We start from the raw sequence: 18,654 nt of genomic DNA on the forward strand, positions 1-18,654 counted from the left end.
GCTGTACGCTAAGCGGAAGGAAGGGGGCCGGGGACTGGTGAGTGTCAGCACCACAGTCCAGGATGAGACAAGGAACATCCAAGAATACATTGGGAAGATGGCCCCAACTGACCGAGTGCTCAGTGAATACCTCAGGCAGCAGAAACCCAAGAAAGAGGAGGGAGACGAGGAACCATCATGGAAGGACAGGCCCCTGCACGGTATGTACCACCGGCAGATAGAGGAGGTGGCTGATATCCAGAAATCCTACCAGTGGCTGGACAAAGCTGGACTGAAAGACAGCACAGAGGCACTAATCATGGCAGCACAAGAACAAGCTCTGAGTACAAGATCCATAGAGGCTGGGGTCTATCACACCAGGCAAGACCCCAGGTGCAGGCTGTGTAAAGATGCCCCAGAGACTATCCAGCACATAACAGCAGGGTGCAAGATGCTAGCAGGCAAGGCATACATGGAACGCCATAACCAAGTGGCCGGCATAGTGTACAGGAACATCTGTGCCGAGTATAACCTAGAAGTCCCGAGGTCAAAATGGGAGATGCCCCCAAGGGTGGTGGAGAATGACCGAGCTAAGATCCTGTGGGACTTCCAGATACAGACGGACAAAATGGTGGTGGCTAACCAACCGGACATAGTGGTGGTAGACAAACAGAAGAAGACGGCCGTAGTGATCGATGTAGCGGTTCCGAATGACAGCAATATCAGGAAGAAGGAACACGAGAAGCTGGAGAAATACCAAGGGCTCAGAGAAGAGCTCGAGAGGATGTGGAGGGTGAAGGTAACGGTGGTCCCCGTGGTAATCGGAGCACTAGGTGCGGTGACTCCCAAGCTAGGCGAGTGGCTCCAGCAGATCCCGGGAAAAACATCGGAGATCTCTGTCCAGAAGAGCGCAGTCCTGGGAACAGCTAAGATACTGCGCAGGACCCTCTAGCTCCCAGGCCTCTGGTAGAGGACCCGAGCTTGAAGGATAAACCGCCCGCAGGGGCGTGCTGGGTGTGTGTGTATATATATATATATATGTATATGTATATATGTATATGTATATATATATACATATGTATGTGTGTATATATATATATATATATATATATATATATATATGTATATATATATATATATATATATATATATATGTATATATATATATGTATATATATATATATATATATATATATATATATGTATATGTGTATGTATATATATGTATATGTGTATGTATATATATGTATATGTGTATGTGTATGTATATGTATATATATGTATATGTATATATATGTATATATATGTTTATTGTTCTGGATTCTTCATCTGGAAGAGTAGAGTATAGCACAGCTTGCAATCACACTTTCCTTAACCCTGACAAACAAGCACAGTTGCCAAAACATCTTGACCAAACATCTTGGGTTGGTCTTCTGTCCAAAGAACATTGGTCCAGAAGTCTTGTGATTTACTCAGATGCAACTTTGCAAACCCAAGCTGTGCTGCCATGTTTGTTTCAGAGAGAAGAGAATTTCCCTTGACAAGCCATACATGTTGAGGAGTTTTAACATGCTAATTGAGGCCTGTAGAGTCTGAGATAGAGCTCTTGGGTTTTTGCAGTTTCACTATTAGACATTCTGACCTCGGGGTGAAAAGTTTCTTTTTCACATGACTCAAAGTGTTAATTAGATTTATGTCAAAAAGACTTCAAAAATATTACTCCTATTACTACTGCCCCAGAACACTGCCAACAATGACCCTGAAAACTAACAGCTGATAGATCAGTGTTCCATAGCAAGCTATCTCACCTTTGCTTTGACAAAATGAAAGCTAGTTTCTAAACTGGATGCACTAACAAGTCTCTCAGTTTTTTGACAGCTACTAGCATAACATAGATTCAAGGATTACATGCAAAAACACTTCTTTAAACCCTCATATATACAAGTAGACAATACAGAAATGCATAGGCTTATTTGTTCTTCTGAACATTTTCCTTGCACTTTCCTGACTTGGTTGTTTTTTGTCTCTTTTGAGAGAGGAGCTCAGTTTTCATAGCTTGAAACCAAAGACAGTGTGAAAGATGGATGTCGTAAGGTTGATGCTACCCATTGCTTTCATGAATCTCAGTCACCAAAACTTTTTGGATGGTCAGTACCACACAACACAAGCGTCTACACTGTGAACAGACTCAGTTCAACAACTTGAAATAGTGGATGAAGCCTAGCAAACTACAATCAGCTCCATGTGTCTGTGTGGGACGTGTGTCCATTAATGTGTCCACACGCCTAACTCAACTATCCAAGTGGATGACTTATAAAAATATATAAATAACCCCACGTAGAGTAATCACGAATGACAAAACTAATCATAGAAGACAGGCTGTAGATGTCCTTTTTAATGCTGTAAAGTTGGACATTTTAATGCGTAACACAATAGGGATTAACTGTTTGGAGGCAGCCTCAAGTGGTCACTAGAGGAACTGCAGTTTCTGCCACTTATCTTTTGGCTCCCTTTCAGCTCTGGAGGTTGCCTGTTGCTTGAAACAGATGGAAAGTGGCAGTCGTGTACTGACGTTCTATGTTCAGGATATTTAAATTATGTTTTGCCCTCCAGAGCTTTGCACTGGTAACATGACTGACTGTTAAGAATGCAGTTTATCTCCCTGGTGCTATCGCCCTCTCCATTATGCCAACATCTTCTTCAAAATCAAATGCCAAGAGTAGTAGGAGTCCACTGACCAGTGAGTGACAGTGACTTTCTTACACAATTAAATACAACCACACAGAGTCTTAGTATGGCTGCAAACTTATTCCTGGTGCTTTATTCTTATTACCTGTCATATCCTTAACTTATTCAGGACTCAAGTTTTTCATATAAGATGCATTTTCACTTTCATTTTCTTATTTGCTCCTACAGTGATGCTACTTTACCACATATTTACGTGTTTTGCTTTTGTGATTTATTTGTGTGAGTGCCCATTATGGATCACTACCCATTACTCAACCTCTGCTCGCCTATATGAGAGCCTGTTTATCAGCCCCTCCCTGCGCCTTGCAATTTCAGCCTGTAGAAGACAACATAGCTGAGACTGGTGCCATTTGAGTGAAATATATCCACTGTGATCTTTTGGTACTCAGGAAAGCCACTGGCACCCCACCCACTTGCAACGCATCCTCCTGGGACTGGTTGCCTGGCAACACTGGCTGATTGGGTTAGCAGGGTTAAGAAAGGGTCTGGCACGGGCCAAAGGAATCAGATCACTCCCATTGATCATCCTCTCTCTGCGCTCCGCTGAGAGCTGAGGCCGCAGCCATGAAAATCAAAGCCCTGCCTTCATGTCTGAGAGGGGGTTATTACGCACACAAGGGAGCCGAGAGAGACACAGCAGGCTTTGTGTGGTCGCACTGTCTAACATCCCATAACGCGCAAGGCGGTGTCCTGCTGCAACTACTCACTGTCGCAAGTGATGTGATTGTAATTGATGCCCTTTAAAGAGATTTCAGGCAATACAGAGGGCCGGTCTGGAGAGCGGGGGACGTGCAGACAAGCCTTCAATCTATAGAAAAGGTCCTTCTCTCTTCTGCGCTATTATCAGGTATTATGAAATATGGGGATCTATTTAAGGTCATTAGCTGGCATTGAGACAGACACACAAGTTTTAAAAGGTGTCACTTGTGAGGAAAAGACGAGAGATGAGGGCGACAGGGTGGGTGGTGGTATTCCAAATGCCATCGGCTGCTCCAACAACGCAGGAGTCTCAGCGGGAGTGAGACACACTGGGCTGATAGAGATTCACATCGTACTATTTTTATCATTCATGCATGTAGTGGTTATAGTGATAGTCACCACATAGATCATAAACATGGGCATTCTGTAGATTTACAGTAGCATCCTGCTGACGCCTTTATTAAAGTTTACCGGAAACAACAGACGTCTTTTGCAGCAGATATTGAAAACTTTAACAACTCAAACTGCACTTTGCAAAGTTCAGAAAAAGTGTTAGGACCCAAACAAGGTCTACATTTGGCCAGGAAGGGGTACTGAAGATAAACTGTGAAGTCCACATCTGCTAACATGTATAGCTACTGGAAAATGTGAGCAAGTATTGGAAGAGTTGTTAGCAATGTTTAACCAAAAGCACTGGTCCATATACATTCTAATGATACACTGTGTGAATATATATGCATATCAAATGCCATATAATTGTGCAAATTTTATGTTGGAGTCTCATTTTGGGGTTTTTTTAAATAGTCTTTTACATATTGAAAATTGTTGCATCACCCTGGCCTGCAGCTATTTCGAGGATTCCTTCACCTTTATCTTACAAGGAAGAAGATTTTTAGGGATATAAAAGGAAGCACCTCCCATATAGGTTTGGACATTTCATTTTTTTAAAAAACATGTGGATGTATGCATGTACCCTGTACTTTCTGTTCAAAACCAGCCCACACCAGTTCTTCCTTTCACAGAGTGCCAGTACCAGTGTTCAGACAGCCCAACTGTTCCACCAGTCCTGCAGGCCTTTGGTCGCAACTGCTGAAGTCCCAGAGAGGTGTAAAGTGCAGCGAAGCAGTGTGTGGCGCAGGCTGGGTGATCCCTCCCACGTCTCTTTACTCATGCTCTCCCAAGGGGAGGTAGTCACCCGGCCAACTGGTGTCACAGTTCCTCCGCCAAACTGACTGAGTCACGGTGAAAATGGGGCAGAGACTTGGATCTTTTGGTCTCCCTTTCACCAGCTTTCCTTTGTTTCTGCAGTTTGGTGGGGTTTTTCACAACAAAATTAAACCCACTGTTGATAAAGAAGCAATGTCTGTTTCCTATTTTGGTTATTCCAACATAAATTCCACTCTTTGGTTCATTTGCATGATGTCGTTTTGTCTTATCTGGCTATGTGCAGTTTATTTGATATTTCATGCTGTTAATATTTCACCATTGTTCTTTGACCAGATTTTTTCTTTTAATTTGTATGTCCTTTCTCATGTACCGTAACATCCCTTCAAAACTGTCGAGCGGATAGTCTCTTTCCTTTGAAAGAATGTGGTGATTTAGGTTTTCATCACTAGTTAGGGTCCTCTCAAACGTTATGAATTCTGTTGATACTGGCTTCAAAGATTAGACGAAATTTTTTGTTGTTTACAAAAATTTATTCATACAAATCTTACAACACGTTTTTTTTTTTTAAACATTTATTGACTTGACCCTTGCAGACGGCCATTCGAAGAAGTAGTCTAATATTCACTTTCCACACAGTAAATATATATATATATATATATATATATATATATATATATATATATATATATATATCTTTGAAGATTATTTCATTTTCGTAAGGCTATTGGCGCTTTGAATTACCATACATATAATGTTTTATGGAGTGCGGAAAACTGCTTCTTCGCTTTATTTTCACAAAAATCCACATCTAGTGCTCTAAACACAAAGTACAAAAAGAAAGCAGCGCAAGCAACAGTGCTTGACGTCTAAGATGAATGATGCTTAAGACTATATCAAACATCTGTGCAACACAAAAACAACAGCAACAACAACAACAACAAAAGGGTGAAATGTAAGCTGATGATGTGCAGCATTGTAGGGCCACTAAATAGCCATCTAGGATTCATGGCGATTTTAAAGTCGATGCAAGGCACCACAGCCGCAAACTGCTTCCTGCGTCACAAACCCTAGAGGGGAATGCAAAATTAAAGAAAGATTGATACAGTAAACACAAATTGGAAACGTTTACCCTGCTGTTATTCCTTCCTAACACATTTGGTAAGAAGTGTGCAGATTGTAGGGGCGGCGGGGGACCACTAAGACTTTGAGTTTTTGGTCTAACCATGCTGGTTGCCCTGATCCCTTTCAAAATCAGCATGTTCTTTGTCATTTGACCCACCCCTGCTTCCCTTACTTCAGTTCTCTTTGTGTGTTTCTAACCCTGCTTACATCATATCCTCACTCTCTCTTTTTTTAATATAATCAATCATTGTGGCTTTTGCCGTATAAAGATACTAGAAAATGAATCGTCCACAGTTATTTTTTCTCGCACACAATTCAACAGTAGATTACAAAAATCTCCCTTGCCTAAGTAACAAACCCATAAAGTATGACATTAGATTGGGAAACTCTCGCCAGTGCATTCAGAGAGGACATACAGCTTTGTGTAGAAATGTGAGGGAAAAGTGAAGAGAAAAGAACACAAAACAACATCCAGAAATGAAAGGCGTGTATGTTTGTAGTAGTCAGAAAGCAAGCAAAACCATCTAGTTGGAGTCGTCTGCACAGATGCGGTGGCTAGTGCAATTACTTTAATCATGCAATCTACTGTAGTTTTTACATCGGTTCACATGACAGAGAATGGAAGCACAATAGACCCAGAAGGTTCAAACACAAAGCTTCAAACTGCCTTGTTATGTCTCTCACAAAGAACAAACTGATGAATAAGTTACCATGTAACAAGTATCATTTCTTTTTTTTTTTCTTTTAAATTTGCCTGATGGTGCTTGAGATGTTCGTGATACTTATTAAATGGGCAGAGAGGCGTGAGAAAACCTTTAGCAGGATAAGAGGTTTCCAAAACACAGAATCCAGAAAACACAAGATTGGCACTTTACACGAGTCAAAGGTGTGTGTGTGTGTGTGTGTGTGTGTGTGTGTGTGTGTGTGTGTGTGTGTGTGTGTGTGTGTGTGTGTGTGTGTGCGTGTGTGTGTGTGTGTGTGCTCACTTTGTAAACACCAAGGAAGAAAAAGGGCAAGAAAAACCTCAAAAGTACTCTGGTCTTCATCTCAGATTTGGAGGCTTTTATTTTGACAAGCCTCTCAAATTTACTTAAACAAAACTGGCATTTTTTCCAGCCAACTAAAATTACTTTTTTTCCATCTCTCCACACTTTTTTGTGGATAGATGGGTTAATTAAAAGTAAAAATCTGTGAGAGTCTAGAGAGACAGGAGCACAGATGAGGTGGAAGAAGAGGTTGAGTTTTGAGTGTTTGAAACGAGAGCTGAAGGTGAGGAGGGGGAAAAAGGAGGGGCGTAAGAAGCCCCTTGCAAGGACACGGCCTCAGGAAAGAGCCTGAAACTCACCGGGATTTCGGGAGAGAACTGTTTCAGCCATTCTCCCAAAAAAGCCTCAAACTCTTCCCCGTCCGGGAGGGCATCAAAGTCTATTTCTTGTAGGATATGGTGAAAACCTATGTCTTCAAGGCTGTTGTGAATAAAGACAACTAAACTCTTAATGTCACGTCACAAAAAGCAGCATTCAATACATTGATTGTCTTTTAAACTATTTATTTTCCTCACATTCATGTCTCTTTGCTAATTTTTTAAAAGACAGGGCTGTTGGAGCATATGAGTCACGTCAGACAACTGTGTCCCCTCAATAAATTAGCCTAAAATAAGTAAATCAATGAATACAGAAATAGAGGCTAAATTTTCTTAAATCAACAACAACAAAACAAACAAACAAACAAAGAAAAATTGGTCCACAAAGTAGATATGTGCGTTCTCAAGTGCTTTAAGTACAAAATAAAAAACAATATTATTATCAAAATATTCATTTTAATGGCTTACTTCATACATAAATACATGTTTAAGAACACAAAAGCGATCCACTGATTGGTCAGATTTCAAAATGACTTCATCTGGGGCTGCACACACTTTGATTTTGGTTTTTTTTTGTTTTTGTTTTGTTTTTCAGGAGAGGAGGAGGAAGATGCTACAAATATGCCAGCCGCCGTCCTTTGTTTCTAATTCTCTGTCTATACCTTTTCCCAAGGACCGCCGCCAGGTATTTCTTGACTGCCATTTGCTTTCTGTAGCGGCTGTAGCTGTCTGTGAAGATCCCATCTGAGTGTCGCTTGGAGAGGGGCTCTGAGCTGTCATCCAACATTTTCCCCCCGCTGTGGGAGAGACGAGAGGCGGGTCTCACTACCAGCACACGGATACATGATGCATTCACAAGACCCACCCATATGTACAGCCTGTGGTGCTAAATCTATTTTGTTTGTGTTTTTCCTTAAAAAGGAAAATCATTGTATAACCACATTCCTCCTTTTTTATCACCAGCCAGGAGAGCTGTGGATACACTCACTCTGCATCCTCAGTTTAAAACATTTGTTGGAGATTTACTGACAAAAACAGGCAGCATGGTAGTGAGCAGAATAGTGATCTCACAAAGGCTTTTTCCACACTGATTCATGTTCCCTCTGCTTAACTTTTAACCCACCCCTTCACTATTTTTCATGCCTGCACTGAGATGTGATGGGCCTGCTCATAAGGCTATAGAGGAACTGCAACCCCCTCCATCACACCCCACCCCTCCTTCCACCGGGAACCACTGGGACTCAGTCCCCATAAATAATTCATTTGGAGATAAATTTAAACTTGTGCGGCTTAATTCTTCCCTTTGCGCCTTTAGATTGCAGCCAGCTCAGAAAACGACACTTCCCAAATCAATCAAGTGCCCATTTGTGTTCCCCCTGACGATTTTTTTTATAGCATTAATAAAGGCTGATTCAGAGGGCGATTTATTTAGCAGCACGCTGGGAGATAATGGGACCACAGACATATACAATACGTGTAACAGCGTGAATTATGAGTTTTTAAAGAAAACCAACGGGGGAAAAACACACATAGGACAGACCACATTTAATATAAGAAAAGAAGAGGTGACAACCAAGAAGAAGCTCTTACCCTACACGTTTTGCCATCAGAGAATGAAGGTATTTCCTTGCTGATAACTGACCCAGCGCTTTCCTGTAGGCTTTATTAAACATGCCGTCTGCATGTCTTTCCGTTCTGGGATGATAGATAGCCACACAGTAAAATCACCACACAATGTCAAGTCGCTACACTGCAAAAATATCCACCTTAAATCGATTATTTAGGCCTAAAACGGGCTTTTTTTTAAACCTCCCTCCACCCTTTAAGTAAAAACTCTACGAGTCACTATGAGATCATTTCCTTTGTGATTTACAGTGAATCCGTAAAAAGCATTATTTTCCCCAAGACATTCCTCTTGATTCAAAATAACTAATTTTTTTTTAGCTTATTTAAAGAAAAACAAGCTTTTGAGTCTTCACGGGAGATAAATTCAGCGCATCCTGACGCAGAGAGACGTTGCTGATTCCCCCCCCCCCCACCCTTTTTCTTGGAAAGTGAAGATATTCATCATCGTCTCTATTCTTTCATTAAATTTTAATGACTTTAATCAATGACTTTTCCCTCGTTTCAAAGCAGACTGATTTTTTTGTTTTGTTTTTGTTAAAGCTTCAAAACAAAAAAAATGATTAAAATAAAACCTTCGTGTTTGAAGTTACAAAATCTCGACAATACACTGATTAACACGTAACATACACATACATGGACATAAATAGGGACTGTACGGCGATGAGATGTTCAACATGGATGTCTGCAACGTTGAGCGAGAGAGAGAGAGAAAAGAGAGAAGGGGTGGGGGAGTTTTTCGTAGCCGACATGAAAGTCACCTTTTTTCCGGAGGGTAGTATAAAGTGTAGACGTCGTCAGCGACAGACGGAGCGCTCCTCGCCTCAATTTGATCTCTGTCGTAATCCAGGGACGGTAAGGAATTGCCGTCCTCATCATAAACATCGCCATCAAGTCTGAATAAAAGTAAGAATGGACAGTTTTTCCCAGTTTCTCTTCACATCTGCACTTCATGTAGCATATTATTCGCATATTCACATGAAATTCTAACTCAGAAAGAAGATCAGACATCAGGAGTTTCAGGAACTCTTTTCACAACATTTGTTTTTTAAATGTTGGAATTATAAGGATTAGTCACACGAAATTCTCTTAACTAATTGGGATTTAAACTTGTTTAAACCCAGTAAACTCGTTTCTATTAATCATTCAATCACATACATCTGGTGTATTAATGGCTGCAGGTCAGGTTGAGACGCCGTAGTTCACTGCCTCAGTAGCTTAAATTTCATTACCGCCGCTCCCTGGTGAATGTTTCTCAGCCCTATGGATTGGCTGTCAGATGATGTTATCCAGTAATCCAATCGGCTATTATACTCCCAGACATAACTAACTCTAAAGCAGATAAGCTCGTTAGCCTGTGCCCTGCGGGTGCTCGGTGCCCACCAGGAGCTGCACATGAACCACAAATCAGCGACTGAAAAGGGAAACTTAAAGACGGATAAGAGCATACATACCTAAGACTGGGAAAGCTAAGCCCCACAGGTGAGCTGTTGACGCTGTAATGCATTATGATTCCATAGATGAATAGTGCTAAAGTCGCTTTACTAGACATTGTCCTGCTGCAAAAGAAAAAAAAAAGCGGCATCAAGTCAGGCAACAGTTAAACGAATCTACTCACAGCACAGCTCTACGATCAGGTAGGTTCACTTTAGCTGCTTTCACACCACACCTGAGTTTCAAAGCAAACAGACAACCACACACCAGGACTTTCATCTAAACTCGCCTCACTTTTACCCAGAATAAAAAGAAAGAAAAGAAGAAGAAAAAACTCCCCAAAAGTGGCTCCTCTTACCAGTTGCGAGACGCTGGACGCGATCCGCTGAAAACCTCAACTGGGAGAGTGAGATAGGATCTCTATCTCAGTCTCTCTCTCTCACACACACACGCACTCTCTCTCCCTTCCTCCTCTCTTCCTCTGTTACTCAGCGAAGAGCTTCTTCGGTGCCCTTGTGCTTGGTCGGAGTGTGCGTAGCCCGCTGTGCACCTGCGGCTCAGTTTTGGGGAGTTTCTAAGCGGACTCGGTCGCGGTGGAGAAGAAAAGCGGCAAACATTTGTCTGCAGAAAACTTTCCTGCGTCCTGCGAACTGTACTCCCTTTGGTTTTTTTATGCATAATTCCGAAAGCATGCCTTTTTCACTTGTCGCGTAGGTAAGGGGGGGGTAAGGGGGGAGTGGTGGGGGTAGGTGGGCGGCTGCGTCATCCCCCCCACCCACCTCACCAGTCCCATTAGAGTACATCCCTCTTTCGCGTCAATGAAAGACACCCCCCCCCCCCCCCCCCCCCCAAGCCACGCCATAAAAAAAGAAGTTTGAATTCAAACATTATAATTCATTAAACAGTGAATTAATGTCAATATTTGACGTCATGCCATAAATAGGATCACATGACGGGCCTAGTGGAGGTGGAGGTGGTGGGGAGCTGTCCAGTGCTGAAGTTTGTGTTGGGGGTGCTGAAATATGAGTCATGCTTTCTTCTAGAAAAAAAATGGATCGTTTCTCTAAAGGCAACAAAGAGATGTTTCAAGGACTTAAAAAGCTGCAATGTGCTAATCGTTTTTCCTTCCTGTTTTTCAAATGTCCGCCTCTGCAGAGGAGATGAGGCTCAGTTACACAACCACATATCTAAGTATTGTTCAGAGCCTGAACGTGAACTTGCTGAAGGATCCATACTGAATGGACGTTTTGGGTTGTACTCATAATTTTAGCTTTTTGCCCCACAATCTGACCTCTACAGAATAATAGCACAATTCTATTGATAGATAGATAGATTTTTGTGACAGTGTTTCTTATTTTTACTCATAAACTTTCTAAAAGGGGTTATTTAACACATATTACAGATAATCAATTGGAAGTTTCCTCAACCACAAATAAACCATTGGTGCAAAGACACGGGATATCTGAAAACTTACAATTCAGGGACCCTTAATGACAACTTGGGGTTTCACTGATGAGCAAAACTGTGTACTATGAGTACTTTTTATACATGTTACATTAAGTTTCATTAACTATTGTCTTTGGGAGCTATCCGGTGCTGAAATATGGTTTCACGACTCTGTTGAGAAAGCTACCTAACTGCACAGAAAATAATGCTTAACTCTCTACTTATTTCACTTTGCACTCACAATATCAGACATTTTATTAAGCATTTGAGTCAGAGTCACATTGTTGAAGCAGAGCTTTGGCTTTGCTTGATACAGTTACTTGAAATTGTTTAAGTCATAAGTGAAAAACCTGATTGTGGAGAGAAAATAAACTGCTTATATTCTCCACTTAAAAATATAATTACAAAACAACAATATTGATGCAACACCATACTGTTGAAGCTTGTCAGCGTGGAGCTACTCTGTGTAAAGGAATTTGGTTGAGTGGTTCTCAGCCTAGAGGAAAAGACACTCCAAAAGGTCAGAAGATAATGAGGCAGGAAAGAAGAAAATACAGAGTTCTGCTCTGCTTTATTCTAACTGGTCCTTTTGTGGTCACACATTTGATCCTTTTATCTATTTAGGGCTTTAAGGGTTATTTTAATGAGATCATCTGACAAACATACACCCTAAAAATGTCTTTCTGATATACTGTATTCAATCTGTATTCAATGAATGAGAAACGTGTGACATAAAGAGGGTGAATCTACAACAGTATCTGAATTTTAAAGAGAAAAACATTACTTTTTTGGGTAAAGTCTTGATCTGAAAATTTAAAACTGACTACAGCTGTCAGAGAATTAAAAATTTAGAATAATTTTCTGTGAAATGTAAAGTTGCTGAAGTGTTAAAAGTCCTTAAATGTGCAACTCTATAAGAGATTTGTGGTTTTCTTCTCATTGAGACTACTTTTACCGTTTGGGCACTATTCATTTAGAGTCAGCTGTGTCCGCTGTCCGCAGAGGAATCAGAAACGTGTTGAATCTGTATTGGGTGATTCAGACCAGTTGATGCTCTTGACGTCATGTGACGGTGGGCTTAGTGCAAAAATAACACAATGAATACATAAAATTTATAGCAAAAAAATCCCCATTTTATCTAAAAATACCTATTGGATTCGGGTTTTCTTCTTGTTCTTGGTGAGCACTGCGCCCCAGTGGCTATGAAAAGACAGTGCACTGTGTCATATTAGGGGCCCCAGTGATTGTAGATTGGCACAAAAAGTCAAATGCACAAGAAATCTCAACATAAATGCAGACGTGTCATTGCAATTATTTGTAATGTTGTTTCAATCATACTTTAAGCAATTGTTTTACTGTATTCCTGTTTGCTTTTGAGGGGTTTAATAGTGGATCACCTGCCTTTCTAACCTTTAACAGTTAAGATCCTTTGAAGCTCCTTCCTGTCATAAACACGGTGGAATATTAATAAACTTGCTACCCTGAACAGTCATTTAATTCTTTACTGTCTGTATTTTATGTTCAACTGTAAACTGTTTAAAATTATTGTTTTCTTTTGGTCCAGATTTTATTGTAGCAAACAATCATTAAACCCAGTTTCCAGTATTCAGATAGCACATATTATATTTTATATACTGTAAGTAGCGAACGAAGTTACAGTAAAAGAAAATATGCTCTTGTTTGATTAGAAGGGTCAGCAAACAGGAGCTTCCCTTCACACTGTTTAATATCTCCTGCTTGGAAAGAGAGATCTGAACAATCACAGCGGACCACGATGAGCTTTATCACCCCAAACAAGACAAGAGAGGAACATATGACTCATTCTAATTTTAGCACTGTTAGCTTTTTATAGCACCTTCTGGTGCTGACATGTTGTGTTGAAAGAGTTTTATTAATGTTACAGTCTCACAGTTCAAGTAGGCAGTACTCAGCTTTTACAATGACAAGTGTTGACAGAATGTGGCAGACGTGGATTTTGAAAATCTTATTTGTAAGGTGTACATGTCTGTATCAACAGACACACTGTACAAATTCAGCTTCCTTATGTTAACAAAAGCTGATCCTAATACTGTAAACCATAAAGATGTAAGGTTCATTCCTTGGACATGTCCTTATGCATGGGCTATAGTTCCAACTAAAGGGGTAATGAGTTATCCCTCATTTCTTTATTTTTTGCAAGGAAAATGGGAAATGGGTGCAGAGATGTGCCACTCTACATGGAAATATAGTATATAATGCAAAAAAGAAAGATATTACACAGTTCTAATGAGCTTGGAAGTCAATTACCACTTTTATTCTTCAGTACAGCCTGAACTCTGAAAAAGAAAGCTTTAAATCAGAAGTACTTGACTCCATTAGCAAACCCTAGCTACTAGAATAGAAAAAGTTTTAATCCACCCAGACCGATCCGGTTTCATCAAAACCAGAAAACTTAGTAAGTCTCACCTCTAAACACCATATAAAAAATTCTATCATCAGAGGCAGAAAAGGCATCTGATAAAGTTAACTGGACATTTCTATTCAGCACTCTACACAGACTGGGTTTTGGAAAGTAGTTCATCGACTGGATAAAAATATTTACACTTCACCCAAAAGAACAATCGCTACAAATGGGGTCACATCACAAATTTCACTCTTCACTGGGGAACCAGACAAGGTTGTCCACTCTCTCCATCTTTATTCACCATTTTCATTGATCCATTAATGCAGCAATATGCCAAAATATCCCAATATGCCAAAATTACTCTATCTACAAGACCCACATAACTCATTACAGGAAACTTTCAAAATAATTATCAACTTCTCAAAAATCTCTAACTACACAATAAACTGGGATAAATCGTCCATTCTGATGCTTTTTGAGGAGGCCTGGGATTCTGCAGCTCAGCACCCCTCCCTCCCGCTTCATACTGGCAATATTAAATATTTAGGTATTAACATTTCAAACATTTTAAAAAATTACATTTCTTTATTTTTTTTTTATTTATTTTTTTTTTTTGCCTGTCCCGTTTGGCTCTTTTGCCATCAGAATTATTGTCTAAAGGCAAAGAAAGATGCCCAACGGATTTACTTTACCAAATCGACCAAACCCAGCCTTGCCGTATTGGTCTATTTGATTCGCCTTTTATTGTTTATTTTATTTGAACCTGCTAAATACGGGAAAGACTTGACTGGGGAAAAGAAAGGGGCGAAAGAAAGGGGGAAAGAAAAACAGCGGGGAAGAGGGACGAGGATAAAGGTCAAAAAACAAAAACCAACAAAATAAGAAGACAAAAAATACATATATCAATCACGTGGATCACCTGTTGAGAAAGAAAAAAGAGAAAACAAGCAGAAAAAAAGAGCAACATAATAAACAACATCACGATGATCTATGGGAATATGACAGTAAATACTAAATATTAAACATTATTGTGCAGCACGTAAGATCGACAGCACACAGTGTGCTTTGAGGTAGGAGCCAAAAAGGGTGTAGTTTGTGTGTGTGAGCACCCGTGTGTACACCTGTGAGCATGAGCGTGCTTGTATTTAAAAGGTTCCTTCATGTAATGATCTGCTAGAGGGTGTGGGGAGCCACAGCCCCGTCCTTACTTACTATTCATCACTGATTAAGATAATAACAGCCCTAGGTTTCTCTTCAGCACTATAGCCGGGCTGACAAAAAAGTATATCTTTATTTTTTTGATCATAGAGGGTTTGTTGAACCTTTAGACAAAATATATGAAAATATATCAAATTTTAATCCGCATATACAAGTTTTAATTTGTATCCCATTTGCTACATAAGCCATATTTTTGCAATTTAGTCATTAAAAATGTGTCATGCAATTTATTTCATTTTTTGAGGGTAAAAAAAAGTCACAATGATGATGTAGAAGACTCAAAAACTCACAAAAACACATGTATCAAATACGATACGCTTGGCTTTAATGGTTTAACCATAACCATAACTAGTAACGACATGAATTTCATCACAAATAAAAATGTAACCATTAGAGAAAAAAAATATTCATATCCATCTCACAGATTTATAATTAGATGATTACATGCCTCCCTTAGCCTGGTTCTACCAGTGGTTTCTTCCTGTTAAAAGGGAGTTTTTCCTTTCCACTGTCCCCAAATGCTTGCTCATATGGGGTCGCTTGATTGCTAGGGGTTCTCTTGATTATTGTAGGGTCTTGACCTTGTGACGGGTGTTGTTGTGATTAGGTGCTATATTAATAAAATGGAATTAAACAGAATTTTTCTAATCAGGTTTATTTTTACTGCAACCGCAGTGTTTTGGGGATCAAGAGGTCAGTAAGTTCAGGCTAATAGTAGTTAAATGCAGGATCAAGTCAATTTCCCATGAAGGAAATGGAAATTTTCCAGCTTCCATAGGGCAAGAGGTGTTATACACGTTCACACTTATGAGCAGTTCAGAATCACAAGTTAACCTAACCTAACCTCATTAACTGCATATCTTTGGACTGTGGGAGGAAACCAGAGTACCCACGTAAACACGAGGAGAACATGTAAACTCCTCACAGACAGGCTCCGGCCTGCTGGTGGAGTTGAACTCGGGATCTTCTTGCTGTGAGACAGCAGCGCTAATCACTGTGTGGTTTACATACACGAAACAACATTTTGATTTATTTTTATAATTTCTGAACCAAAAATTAAATAGAAATCATAACTTTCACTACTTCAGGAGAAACATCTGTGTCGCTTCATAGCAAAGAACAGCGATGCTTGTGAGCAGACACGAGTATAATTTATGCACCATCTATTTCCAGTTGCACTTATCAGGAACAGCTATGTTTACTTTTACTTTTTAAGCAGAAAATCAGGTATCGAGTTGCTTGTTTTCACACACAGTAGTGTGATAATCTTGGAAACAGTTAATGAATAATGGTGGTAGTTCTACTACTGCTGAATGTCTTCCTCTACGCCTAAATGAGTTCAAAAACTATCTGCCTCAACTGACTTCCAGTAAAAACAATAACAACAACAAAAAAACATTTAACTGAAGTAGCTGAGTGATATAATGAATTTACAAAGTGTGACGAGGAAGCAATTTCAGGACTGGGAACCTGTGTGAGGCGTGAATCATCAACCCTCTAATGAATCAGTGATAATAAGACTTAAAATAGGAACATATAAAGAGTTAGGTTTGATTTGAATACTATCAACACTTGTAATTTTTCTCACACAAAAAGATATATTTTGGGTTATTAAGATAGAATGACTATAGACTAACCAAAGCAGGATGGTTTGTATTCCTTGTATTAACCACCAAAAAGCAGTAATTAGAAGGTTCAACATGAAATAACTCAAAAAGTAAAGCTGTTATGCAGAAAAAGACATTCATAAGTATCATTACTAATTAAGTATATTAATATTTAATCACCTTATCTTTAGGTTAATCGCAAGGTGCTGTTGCTTTTCTTGCCAAACCTAATTAATATAGGATTTGTACCACATTATAAAAGTGTTAAAAATAGGAATGTACCATATGTAGGAGGCAAAGATAGAGGAGTCCAAAACTGAAGAGAAAGGACATCCTGTGGTTAATTTAATGGTGTAAAAAAGGAGGCAGGAGTGTTCATTATAATAACAATCAATGTTCCCTCTAATTTTTCATGTGTCACAGAGCGAATACACAAACTCCCTGAGCGGTCCCTTGGACCACTGTGAGCAACAGCAGACGTGTGCACTGTGGTCACGCCAGCATCACATCCATCCAAGTCACATGGTTTATTAAAATAATCAGATTACAGTATTTACATTTATGTTAGACTTTTAATTAACTGCTTTAGCCCACTTACAATGAAAATGTAAAAAAAAAATGAAAATTTTGAAAACAAAACTTTATTTTTTTTTTATTTTTATTTTTTTTTTATAAAGCTCTGACTTGTATTATGAGGTTGAGTCTGTGGGTCTGGGAGAGAGTCCTGTAACTCTCTGTCTGCAAAATACAGTAAATAATGACCAATGTTGGGCAATTAATTATATAGTTACTTCTTCAAAAAAGTTACTGAGTTTTGCAAACAACAACGTTTTTTGCAGCTGTTTACCTAAAAATGCAGCCAAGGCGTTTTTTAAATAAACATTTCAAACTATTTACAGAACAATCAGCTGTTCTGCATCAAATTTGATGCCACACAAATTATTTGTGTCACTCCAAAAAATAATTTCTGTCCACTATGAGATAAAGGAGAACAACGGCCTGGTACCTGCAGGCCTGACAACAGGAGATGTATCACTCCTGTAACATTCAGCAGTTGCCTCATTGTTCTGACACACACAACAAAACTATTGACTACACTACACACTAACTACACAAGATTCGTGCTAAACGTTGCAAATCTGTCACAGCTCAAAACACCGCTGTCACTCCTAAAACTTCCCCCCTTCCTAATCAACTAAATACCATGTTGCCATATCATTTTTTGATTGGTCGACATGGTACATTTTTCCACCAATAGGAAAGGCTGAGGGCAGGGGTTTGCTCACAGGCGGAGAGTGCTTTCGAGGTTTTCCTTATAAAACGCCGTTTTTACCGTTTCTTCCTGCAGTAAATATAAACAACGATAGTATTCAAGAAGGAAACCAAACATTGCATTTATTTTTATCATAACTCTGGTTTTACGTGGTCTATCAACACAATTTAAAAACTGGTATAAAGTCCACACTTTTTCTGTCAATTGTTCCGTCTGTCCTGCTCACATCTCCAATGGTTCTACACGTCATCAACGTGGCTTCACTCCACATCAGCTGCTTTGCCAGCTAAAACACCGGTGTCAGCACATAAGGACGCTGTCATAGCCTGTCAACGACGTTGATTAGCTGCGTATAGATGAACGTGAATCGCATTATTGGCTGGACTATGGGATAAGGTGGCACCGTTCTAATCCCATAAGGGAGCAGCCAGTCACTTACTGACTAACACTGCAAAACAGAATTGTTAAAGTTTTAATTTTAATTTCAAGTCAAGTTAGATTTTTTTTTCTGTGCGCAACGCAGATTTTCTGTGCGCAGAGACCGTGCCAGCAGTGCGCAATTGCGCACGCGCGCAGTTTAGAGGAAACATTG

At 39.7% G+C, this 18,654-nt stretch overlaps 1 protein-coding gene across 3 annotated transcripts; it reads right to left on the reverse strand.

Moving 5' to 3' along the window:
- Positions 1-5,180: 5,180 nt before the first annotated feature.
- adcyap1a (adenylate cyclase activating polypeptide 1a) lies at positions 5,181-10,830 on the reverse strand. Of its 3 annotated transcripts, XM_082546029.1 has the most exons (7): positions 10,494-10,830; positions 10,156-10,260; positions 9,463-9,597; positions 8,669-8,773; positions 7,741-7,875; positions 7,061-7,181; positions 5,181-5,660 (listed from the first exon to the last, which is right to left on the reverse strand). In XM_082546029.1, exons 2-7 carry the CDS (start codon positions 10,251-10,253, stop codon positions 5,652-5,654), a joined length of 603 nt encoding a protein of 200 aa, XP_082402155.1. In that variant the 5' UTR covers positions 10,254-10,260; positions 10,494-10,830; the 3' UTR covers positions 5,181-5,651. The 3 variants fall into 3 exon arrangements, with proteins under 3 accessions (XP_082402155.1, XP_082402156.1, XP_082402154.1); XM_082546030.1 differs by lacking the exon at positions 8,669-8,773; XM_082546028.1 differs by having other exon boundaries at positions 5,181-7,181.
- Between the last annotated feature and the right edge of the window lie 7,824 nt (positions 10,831-18,654).

This window comes from Aulonocara stuartgranti, assembly GCF_965226115.1.
Source record: "Aulonocara stuartgranti genome assembly, chromosome: 9".
Classification (NCBI taxonomy): domain Eukaryota; kingdom Metazoa; phylum Chordata; class Actinopteri; order Cichliformes; family Cichlidae; genus Aulonocara; species Aulonocara stuartgranti.